The 11,709-nt window shown below is 43.0% G+C and overlaps 1 protein-coding gene across 1 annotated transcript; it reads right to left on the bottom strand.

Annotated features, from left to right (window-relative positions):
* Positions 1–5,481: 5,481 nt before the first annotated feature.
* Positions 5,482–8,410, bottom strand: LOC116628973 (thymosin beta-15A). Its single transcript, XM_032399279.1, has 3 exons — positions 8,321–8,410; positions 6,811–6,927; positions 5,482–5,874 (listed from the first exon to the last, which is right to left on the bottom strand). Exons 2-3 carry the CDS (start codon positions 6,908–6,910, stop codon positions 5,837–5,839), a joined length of 138 nt encoding a protein of 45 aa, XP_032255170.1. The 5' UTR covers positions 6,911–6,927; positions 8,321–8,410; the 3' UTR covers positions 5,482–5,836.
* Positions 8,411–11,709: the final 3,299 nt, after the last annotated feature.

The following is an 11,709-nucleotide window of genomic DNA, read 5'->3' as shown; positions in this document are numbered from 1 at the left end:
CACTTTCTTGGTTAAATTTATTATTAAGCATTTTGTTGTTTTTGATGCTATTATAAATGGAATTATTTTATTTATTTTTCAGGTATTTTACTGTTAGTGTATAGAAACATAACTGACTTTTTCCATGTTGATTTTTTTATCCTAAAACGACTGAATTTGTTGATTAGTTTTAACAGTTTTTTTGGTGGATTTTTTAGGGTTTTCTATGTAAAAGATCATGTCATCTGTAAACAGGGACAACTTTACTACTTTCTTTCCAATTTGGATGTCTTTCTTTTTCTTGCCTGACTTCTCTGGCTAGGACTTCTTGTACTATGTTGGTGAAGTGGTGAGGGTGGACACTTTGACATATTCCTGACCATAGAGGAAAAACTTTCAAACTTTCACCACTGAATATGATGCTGTTTGGGCTTGTCACATACAGCCTTTATTATGTTGAGGTATTTTCTCTATTCCCAATTTGTTGAGAAATTTTATCATGAATAGATGTTGAATTTTGTCTGATGCCTTTTTGTGCATCTATCGCAATGATTATGTTATTTTTATCTTTCATTCTATTGATGTGATTCATTAGATTATTGATTTGCATATGATGAACCATTCTTACATCCCAGGAATGAATCCCCTTGATCATGGTGTATGATCCTTTTAATGTGCTAGTCCCTTGAGGTGTAAAGTTAGGTTGTTTATTTGAGACTATTCTTTCTTCTTGACATATGATGTTATCATTATAAATTTTCCTCTTAGAACTGCTTTGGCTGTATCCTGTAAGCTTTGGTATGTTGTGTTTCCATTTTCATTTGTCTTAAAATAGTTTTTTATTTCATTTTAAATTCTTTTTGATCCATTGGTTTTTCAGTAATGTAATGTTTAATTTCCATGTATTTGTGAATTTTACAGGTTTGCTTGTTATAGATTTCTAGTTTCCTACCATTGTGATTGCAAAAGTTACATAATTTCTTTCTTTTTGAATTTGTTGAGACTTGTTTTATGACCTAACATATGATCTAACCTAGAAAATGTTCCATGTGCACTTGAGAAGAATGTGTATTCTGCGGCTATTAGATAGAATGTTCTGTATATGTCTTTTAGGTCCATTTGGCTCAGCATGGAGCCCAACAAGGGACTCAATCTCATGACCCTGAGATCATGACCTGTGCCAAGATCAAGAGTCGGACGCTTAACTGACTGAGCCACCCAGGCACCCCAATGCATTGTTTTTCTTATGTTATTTTGTCTGTGTGTTCTTGTAGGTCACTACACTTTTTCAAAAGGATTATTCTGAATTCTTTCTCAGGTCAGGTGAGAATTCATAGTTCTGTTTCTTTAGGGTGAGTTATTGAAGTGTTATTAGTTTCTTCTTGTGGTAGTACATATATATAATTCTCTGTGATTCTTAATTCATTGCATTGGTGTCTGCACAGTTGGATAAGCTATCTCCTCTTCCAAACTTTACAGGTTCACTTGCCAGGGAAAGACCTTCACCAGTCAGCTTAGCTTGGGGTACTGGATGGGTCAGCTGGTATGATAGCATCAGTTGGAGAATGTCATCAAAAATATGTGACCTGGGGCACCTGGGTGGCTCATTCATTAAGTGTCTGCCTTCAGCTCAGGTCCTGATCCCAGGATCCTGGGATCGAGCCCTGCATCAGGCCTCCTGCTCTGTGAGAAGCCTGCTTCTCCCTCTCCCACTCCCCCTGCTGTGTTCCCTCTCTCACTGTGTCTCTCACTGTCAAATAAATAAATAAAATCTTAAAAAAAAAAAAGATGTGACAACCAATAGATCCATGAGCTGGACCCAGGCATTCGGAGGCACCTCACCTCCTCCCCCGTCCTTGGAATGTGGGTTTTACTTATCTTTCCCACTCTCAGAGGCCACTCCAAGGACCTAGTCTTGAGATTATGATGTGATGTTGAGAACACCCACATGATATATGTGACTGAACCCAGTTAGGGCTTCTTTGCAAACTTTTAAGATTTGGCTGGCAGGTGTAGGGATCCATTTCTTACTGACACCCAAGACAAGCCCCATGTATAAGTTCCCTTTGCTTATTAAAACTCCCACCAACTAACCTGGAGTGGCCTGCCTTTTTCTTCAGTCTCTCCCTGCCCTCTGTGTATGGGGGTTGGTTTAAAATTATACCTGGGAAGCTCCTGGGAGGATTACAAACAACAGCATCCATAAGCAGATGGGCTTTGCTATCAGGTCTCTTGTTGGGTGAGGCCACTGGCCATGCTCTGAAGCCAGGGGGATGACACTGGCTGGGCTCCACATTTGGGTGGGCCTACTGGCTGGGTTCCACATATAAGTAATTCCACTGGACAGGCTTCCTGGCCAGATGGGGCTTCTGGCTTTGTTCTGCAGCCACATGGGGCCACTAGCTGGGCTCTGCAATTACCTCTGTTTAGGTGAACTCACAGGTTGTGCTGCTTGACAGGGTGGTGCCATGGGGTTGGACTCTGCAATTGGGAAGGACTGCAGACTAGATTCCACAATCATTCCTGGTCAGGTGAGTTCTGTTTATCTAGTCATGCTCTCCAACCAGATGGTGCCACTGGCTGGACTCTGTTTGAGAATGGCCACAGGCAGGTCTTCATGGTGACAGAACCTCTGGCTGTGCTCCACTGTTGAGCAAGGTTGCTGGCTGGGCTTCCTCCCTGTTCAAGGCTATAAGCTGTGTTCAACAATCAGGCAGGGCCATACATTGGGTTCTGCTACAGGACAGGGCTGTAGGCATGGCTCTGCAGCTAGGCGGTACCAAAGGCTGTGATATAAGAATACCTAGGGTCACTGTTCACACTCCCTGGTTATGTGAGGCCAAAGGCTATATTAAATTTAAAAATTTATATTTGACAATTGGGCAAGGTTGCCGGCTTGACTCCATGCCCAAGCAGGGCTGTAGGATGGGCTCCACTACTGTCCAGGTTTTCTGTCCAGGTGTCCTTCTCTATGGGACTAAAGGATACACTTAGTGGTTGGGTGGACATGTGAATTTGCTCTCTGGGCCTGTGAATATGCTTTCCTACTCAGGCAAAGCCATAGAAGGGGTTCTACAGCACATATGGCTCATTGACTGGAGACCCAAATTAGGCAAAACTGCCAACCAAGTTCCTTGGCCAGACACGGTCACCAGCTCAGCTTTGCACATGGGCAAAACGAATGGCTAAGATTTCTGGTCAGGCACCATTGCAAACAGGAATGCTGTCTGCCTAGATCTGAGCACTAGTTGTAAGTCCTGCTCCCCTTCTGTCTCTATCTGTTGTCTGGTGGTCAAGACCTGAAGATTTCCCCAGTGATCCCTGTGAAGTGAGACCCAAGTGGGCCTCTTAGGAAGTGTCCCCACAACACTAGGGAAGCTCTCTTCTTCCCAGTGGAGAAACCATAAGCCGAGGGGGTACTTCTAAGTGCAGTGCTTTACCATCCTGGCGGAAGGGCAATGCAATCATGGTGTCACTGCTCTTCTTACCCTTTTAATACAGTCCTTGGTCTCTATGATCATGGTAAGGCTTCAGCCTCAGCCCCAAGTCCTGGGATTTTCAAAATGGTGTCTTGTCTATGGATAGTTGTTAGTTGGTCTTCTTGTGAGGGGGACTGAAGTCAGGAACAACCTGTCACCATCCTGATGACATCATTCCTCCAGATTTGCAATGAATTGATTCAGGACCCTAGATTTCAATGCTCATAATGGGCTTATTAGAAAAAATCTTCCCCTATTTGGACAGGCAAGTGAATCTAGTGACTAGAAGAGTATCCCCATATTATATATTTAAAAATACAGGGTAAAACTACTCTAGATGGGCAAATGTTTTTCTCATATTGTATCTGTATGAGTATTCACTTAGCAGCTACAAGTCTTTCATCTTTTGCCATGTATTTTTCATCTGCTCCCACTCAGTTTAGTACTTATACTGCCCAGAGTGGAATCAGTACGTTAATGTAAAGAATGGTTACCAGATGAAACTGAACAATGGAATTTATTGTCTACCCCAGCTCACCTGACAATATTCATGCTTTCCTTTAGACTTTTTGAAATGGGCCTAATCTTGTGCTGGATTGGTGCACAAATGCAGAGGCTGCTGAATCTATCACGGATTTACAACAGCTTTCTCAAATTTGCAAGTGGCAATACTGAAAAGAGAGCAAATGTGTTGGGTGACAGAATCAGGATCCAAAGAGATCTGATAATGAGCAAATTTAAGCACATCATCAACCAGTATGGTTCCCCATACATGTAACTTAGGTCCAAAGGATCTGAGAATTGTTGTGAGGAAAAGACAGAGGCACAGGAGCAGGCACACAACAGCTGACTTCAAATACTGGGGCAGGTGTTAACTATGCTGTGTGAGTCTCCAGTATACAGTCCTATCCAGACTATTGGATAGAAGTTACAGGAAGGCAGATTTGGGCACAGTACAATCAGCAGGTCACTGCAAGGGGCTAAGTCTACTGGACAGTTGTTTCAGGCAAGAGGTAAGGCGTTGGTGATCAACATGGTTACTTCCAAGTCTCAAATCCTCCAGCTACACTAAGCCCTGTGGTTGTGTTACCTCACTGACACTTGATCAGAGTTGTTCCACCTATTCTTTTGCTTATGGAAGTTTATGCTCTAGCAAAGAAAATAGCTTCCACTTCCTGTGGTTATTTAAATATGCAATCCATCAGAAAGGGGTGGTAATGTAATACTTGAGGTTTCAAATAGGTATGAACAGCATATTTTTTGTAGGAAAAGATATAGGTATTAATAGACTACAGCCTGGATGGTTATACACCCAAATGCTAACAATTCTTATTGATGGGATGATAGGGATTGATTTTTACAATTTGAAAGTTCATAAAAGTATTGCTTAAGGACAGGGAACGGAACACTCTCATTTATATGTATTCCTTGTGCTCACCATGAACACCAGAAGTAATTGGTTCCTAAGACAGTGAATTCTATTCCAGACAAGAATGAGACCAGAGATTCAGTGTTGTTAGTCATTAGCAGGTATTAAATATCTGAATTTATGTTCAATAGATGTGATGTGCTTAGCACAATGTGTGCTAGCACGTGCCTCCTTCCCCTTTCTCCCATCCAACCCCAGTGTCAGGTGTCTCCTCCTATTAAGTGGAAAAGCACATACCAGAAAGCAAGAGAGCCAAGTTTAAATATCCCAGCCCTTATTTGCCTTAGATCACTTCAGACCCTGTGTTTTCATTTTCTCACTTCCAAGATAAGGAGGCTAGTCCATGTTACCTCCTCTCCCAAGGTTCTCATGGGAGAGCCATGATTCCAACTCCATGGAAAAGCACCTAGCATTCCCAAGTCAGAATCCACTGGATCTGGACAAAGGAGAGCCTTTTCCCTGTGACTAATCTCCTAAAGTGGCTTTCCTTAAACCATTTTGTTTGGCTAAAAAGAGTACCTTTGTTGTACTCTCATTCCTTAGAAGACCACCAAGAATGGACCACCAGAGTCTCAACACAATGACTGTATTTATTAATCACTACATTAGAAATGAAAATAAACTGAGAAGTTGCAAATGCATGCCACTTCATGAATATTGTGGAACAACAGATACATCCACTGTAGAAAGTTAAAAGTGGCTTAACTTTTGGGGATGCAAAGACTACACAAACAAAGGTCATCAATGGTAATATTATTAACAGCACCTGCCAGATGGAATGTATGTATCAATGGAAAATTTTAAAAAGGGACCACTGGCTGGGAATACAGGTAGGAAGAAATCAGAAGATGCCTAAAATCTCTACAAACACATAGGTTTATAAAAAACAAACCCCAAACTAAGACACTTAAGCAATGTTGAAATTTGCTGTTGGGAGGAGATCCCCATTTTACGATGTTTGAACACACTCTTTCTCTTGTTGGATAGCTGGGGAGAAAAACAAACACAAAAAAATCATTAAGGAGGTATATTCCTAGGATTAAGTTCAGTTTTTTTCCAAGAGTTCTTTGCCAAGTTATTGAAGCCTGTCATATCTGCTTTAAATTTAGAAGGCTAAGGCACTAACCACAAATCCCCAGTCAAGTGTTGTGTGTGTGTGTGTGTGTGTGTTGCATGTGCATGCATGTTAACCACCTGAACATTTATGAGAACCTACGTCAACTGCGTGTTGTTTTTTCATTTGAGAAGCAGATTCATGCTGTTGCCATTTTTTCCATAGGTTATTCTAAGACTGAAGAGGAAGTGAAGCATTTTGGAAGTTATACCCTTTCAGATAATTCTAACTGTGGAACTCAAATAACACTGACATGATAAAAAGTGCCCCTCAGGTTTGTGAATATGCTTGGAGTTTTTCTATCAGGCTGTAACTCCCAAGGGCAAATCTGATCCTTTGGAGCCTGGGAACCTTAGGTGCCCCCAAGATCTAAACTTTTTCTCTGCCTTATCTTGTCATCAGGTAGAGAAAGGCAACACTGCAGCTTGTGTGGTTCTTTAGGAATGAAATCATGGACCCAAATTGCTAGATGCAGAAAATGCCTAGTAACCATAAAGTGGACAAAACTAAGATATTTCTAGTGCTAAGTCTAATATTCCAAGGTTGGTTATAATGAGATTTTTAGTAATCTTCCAACAAGAAACCAGTTTTTTATTCTCCCATTACTTCTTGGGTCTGCCACGTGAGAACCACTTATATAACTCAAGTAAGAAAACAACTATTTGATATTTTTAACTGTTGCATTAAATACAATAGTACAGTAATTATTGCTTAGTTAGTGGCAAAATTTACTAGAAGAGTTTATTTACTGAGCCTATAAATTTCACCATTGTTTTTCTCCACTAGAAACCCCCAGCCCCATGACTTACTTTCCTGTGAAGGGAGAGTATTTTTTTCTTCAGTATTGGTTTTCTTCAGTTTTGACCTGTCAAACTTCTCCACTTCAGACAAGTCTGGCTTATCACTCATCTTGACTAAAAGAAAGACTGAAAAAAAATTTAACTTAAAATCGGCAGAACTATGGTCATACTAAGATATCACAGCCAAAATTTCTCATATTTAATATCAATGCATATTTTACCTGCTGATTTTCAACAAGAAAACAGCACACATCTTTGAAAAGTCATGTTTTTATTAGAATACTTTGAATTACACATCACTGCCCCATTTCTGATAGGCAGGAAAAGCCTGAATCAGGATGCACTAGAAATCAAGATGCTCTAAAATCCAGTCAATATGTCTGACTCTTTTACAATCATAGCTGAGGTCAAATGGAGGTGACAGAAGCACAAGAAAAGATAGAGATAGATTTAACCAGCTAATGATTTGTCACAAGAGATAGCATTTATTTGAGCAAATTCACATTGCATTCAATTAATTTGGGGCATTTTTCCTGGGGAGTAGGAAGCAGCACACAAAAAAGGGTGGCATAAGTTGTACTAGTTTCTTTCCATTTTACCTGCCCAAAGATAGATTCAGGAGCCACAGTAAGAGAGGGAGGGGATTTAATCCAGTCATAACTAATTACATGTCCTTATGACACCGGTTTGTAAATGCTGTAAGAAGACACAGCTAATTAGGATCAGACCAAGGACTTAAGCAGAATGGGATAAACCAAATAGAGCTGATTTTTATTTCATCATGTTTTCTCTGCAAAAGGAGAGGTAGGAGATGGGGTGCCCTGTGACCATTCTGGATTTATCGGAGCAGAGACAACAGAAGACCCCAGAGACCGGAAAACAGAGCTGTTCAGCTCGTGCCTGGTCCCACCCTGGTAGGGGTAAGACAGGTTTAGTGCCCAGAGTAGAATGGAAAGGCCCCCAAGCAGCCAGAAGTACCGAGTATGACTCCCTTCCGTCGAAGTCACCCTAAGACCCTCCTTTGACGAGCGACCAGTCGCCTATCTCCAGAGGTAGGAAAACAGGGACGAACAAATAAATTATAAAGGGCTGGGCGCATGAGCCATTTTGTCAGGAGCAGTTTGCTTACATTTTAAAATAACCATCATCTTTGTCGGGCGCGCAGCCCACCTTTTGGCCACAAAGGGAGAACGCGAAGGGCCTGCCCCAGAGGGCCCATTCCGGGCAGCACCGAAAGTCCTCGTCCTCTCAGCCTCGGGCTTGCAGTCACAGCGGACCGGCCGCTCTGAGGGACCGCCCCCTCGGGCCTCCCAAGGACCCACCCACGGAGGACCCGGCAACGCGCAGAAGGCGGCGCCGCAGAAGACAAAGGCGCGGACTCTCTAGGAGGCGCAGTTACAAAACGCCAGTCCCGACTCGGCCCCACCGGTTCCCGAGAGACCGACCCCCTCCGCCCCGCAGCCGCTGCGCCCTCCTGTCCCCATAGTCTTCTGGTTCCGCCGGGGCCGCAGGTCCTCACCTTATGGCTTGAAGACGGGTGAAAGGCCGACGGCTGGACCAACGCCACTCCACACACAGGACGACGTTAGCCTTCCCGCGCGGAACCCTGCAGTTGTAAGTCGCGGAGCAGTCTCCGCCCCCAGGCCCCGCCTCAGACCCCCCTAGCCCTCTCTGATTGGATGAGGGATCCCCGGCCCGCCTCCTCCCCCCCCCCCCCCCGCTTTCGTCTTGTAGGCTTGAGCCCGCTGTCTCCCCTCTACTCAGGACCTCTGCCCTGCAAGTGTCTTGATGACTTCATACCGGAGCCGCCTCCCCAGACCCTGTCCAAGCCCTCTCTGATTCGCCGAGGGATCGCCTGCCTGCCTCCCCGGTTTCTCCCACTGTTTTCGTGCTGAGGATCCACTTCCCTCCTTCCCAAGTTTACTCACTCCTCCAAGATAATTGGGGCCTCGATGTAAGCAAACACTTCTTTCTCGCCCAGTTAGCTTCCAACATCTGGAACTGGCTTTTTATAGCCATAGAGCCTAAGTACACTGTGATAACCAAACAATGGTTTGCAAGCAATGCTCAGTGGCATCTGTTCTAATCCTTGGCCAGGTCATGGAGGAGGGGAGCTCACTGAGAGGGTGGGCAGTTCAGAGTCATTCACCCCCACAGCTGAACAGTTCTGTGACAGTGGTGCTCTCCGATGTAAAAGTCAAATTTTCAACTTTCTCAGCCACTGAACATGGTAGTAGTCAGTAGGGTAATCACAGGAGGATCTACTGAGGCTATTCATCTTTATCTCCCCAATCCCTAGCACTTTGCTTGGCCCAGAGGAGACTAGGTAAGTACCTGTCTATAAATTGAGGTAATACATCCATGATAGAGCAGAAATTTTGGACAGCAGCACCACCCAGTGTCCATGTTGGGGGAGAAAAGTGAGGATCCAGTAGTTACTTGAAAGGACCAAATGTTCGAGGTCACTTTCTGGATACTCACCCAGAACCTTAGAGCATTAAGGTAAGATGGAGATAAGACTGTCTTTAGCTTGTATCCCATATTTGCCATATGGCTCATCTATGGTGGTAAAGATACTCTACATAGATCAGCACCCATTCTCTCCACAAGGATTTCTCAAGCCCTCCCCACTTCTCTCCATTCATTCCCTTTTCTATGTCCTTGTAGCACTTCATGTTAATTTGAGAATTTTGTGTTTGTTGGAGAAATTTTTAAAGCAGAAAGCCACCCTCATTCAACAAATAATATTTATTGAGTACCTAAATGTCCCAGGCACTAAATACAATAAACACCAATGTTTCCATGATCAGAGTTGAATGTTTTTAACCTTTGGGTTTATTTACTGTCTTTTTTTTTAAAAAGAATAAAAATAGTACAGAAAAACTGAAGTTCCTTGACCCTTGCCCTGTGTCCATTTACTCCCACTTCTCCAGAGGTAGTCCAATCTTGAATGTGAAGTATAGTTTCTAGACCATTTTTCTATCATTACAGATTTACACAATCTCTGTTTCCAAGAATGACATGGTATATTGTATGAACCAGTGCTCCAGGTATAAGACTGAATTTCCACATTACTTGGGGTCAAGAGGAAGTTCCAGACACCCACCCACCCCACCATAGCCCAAAATTCAAAATATGCCTGCAATCTATCTGCCTTGAATCCATCAGAACTCATCTAATAACTATTTTTATCCTCATTTACGCCAGTTACCACAAGAACCCCGAGATCCCCCATGATACCCCTCAACTCCCTCATTTTAACCTCCATAAGGCTGTGACCACATCCCCTCTCTAGTTTACTTCTCACACCTCTTTCCTATTCCTAAAACATAATGCACCCTCAGTAATTCCCCTATATCCTCAACCTCTTCTCTAAATGTGTCCTTTATTGTCTTCCACTAACAGACACCAGGCTCTCCCCCTGAGGACTCTGTGTCCCCTGAAGCCCACTCGAGAGGAGCATATGATTTTTCTCTCCCACCACCATTGTACCACAGAACCTGAAGGCTGAATAAATGTCTTTCTTGCTTCTTATTGCTTCCTTAGGCAATTCCTCTCCCACATCCTTGAAAACTGTCAGCTTTTGGCAGCTTGTCACCAACTAGCCTTTATTGTTGGCATCTACCAAACTTCAGTTTCCCATCTCTCCTTATTTCTTGAAGATTTTAGCTCCTGGAACATGGTCACTCTCAATGAAGTAGTACTGTCTTAATTCCTGGTGAGCTCAAGAACAACTGTTCTGACACACTGACTCCCTCAGTTCCTTGAACATTTCTCCTTCATGACATTGTCTTTGACCCCATCTCAGCTACTCACTCACATGGCCATATCCTAGGCCCTGTCATAGCAATGTTAGCAACTCCTCCATAATCTCAATTTCAAACATCCCTCTTTCTATCACCTCGTCTCTTTTCAGCTCACTCAGAACCCCACCTTCTTTCAAACTTACCAAAATCTCCAACCCATAGGTCTTACCAGATTTCATCATCTCTTGCTCCCTCATTGTTTTATCTCCCCTCCTTCCCCAGCTCAAATGTTATGTTCAGTCTTCATTAACACTTGTTTACGTATACCCTGTATTCTCCTGCCCCTCTCTCACTTTGTATTGTTTCCCTGGCAAAATCATAACCCTGACTAAACCCAAATACAGCTCAAGGAGCTTGAACCCACACAGCTAAACCTGGCTGGAGGAAAATGTACAACCACATGACTAACTTGAACTTGACTAACATGAACTTCAATCTGGCCCTTAATGCTGCTAGTCAATTTACTCAGTAGGCCTCCTCTCCCTTAACTTTCCAAATGTTCTAAGTTATGATTTCATACCTTCTCTCTCCTCAAACTCCCAACACCACCTCCCCATCCCAACTTTTCTGTTACTTTCCATTTTACCAGAAAATTGTAGCTATCAAAAGAGAAATTTCACTGACTTCTACCACCAGGAACATCACTTCACCTACCCACACCTGCATCTATATACATAGCCTTCTTGTTGATACCTTTATTAGAGTTCTCCAGAGAAACAGAACCAATAGGATAGATAGATAGATGATAGATAGATAGATAGATAGATAGATAGATAGATAGATAGATGATAGATAGATATGTAAGGGATTTATTATAAGGGATTGATTTATGTGGTTGGAAGGCTGAGAAGTTCCACAGTCTACTAAATGCAAGATGGAGACCCAGGAAAGCCAGTGATGAACTTTAAAGCCTGAAAGCCCAAGAACCCAGGGCCAGGGGGTGGCTGTGGAAGGTGGGGGGCAGGCAATGGTATAAATCCCAGTCCAAGTCCAAAGGCCTGAGAACCAGGAGTGCCAATGCCAAAGGCAGGAGAAGAAGAATGTCTTAAGTTAAGCAGAGAGAATAAATTTGACCTTTCTCTGCACTTTTTTTTTCTATTTG

Source organism: Phoca vitulina, unplaced genomic scaffold (genome assembly GCF_004348235.1).
Source record: "Phoca vitulina isolate PV1807 unplaced genomic scaffold, GSC_HSeal_1.0 scaffold160, whole genome shotgun sequence".
Lineage (NCBI taxonomy): Eukaryota > Metazoa > Chordata > Mammalia > Carnivora > Phocidae > Phoca > Phoca vitulina.
Note: the sequence above shows the minus strand (reverse complement) of the source record. Positions and strands in the feature narration are given on the sequence as shown.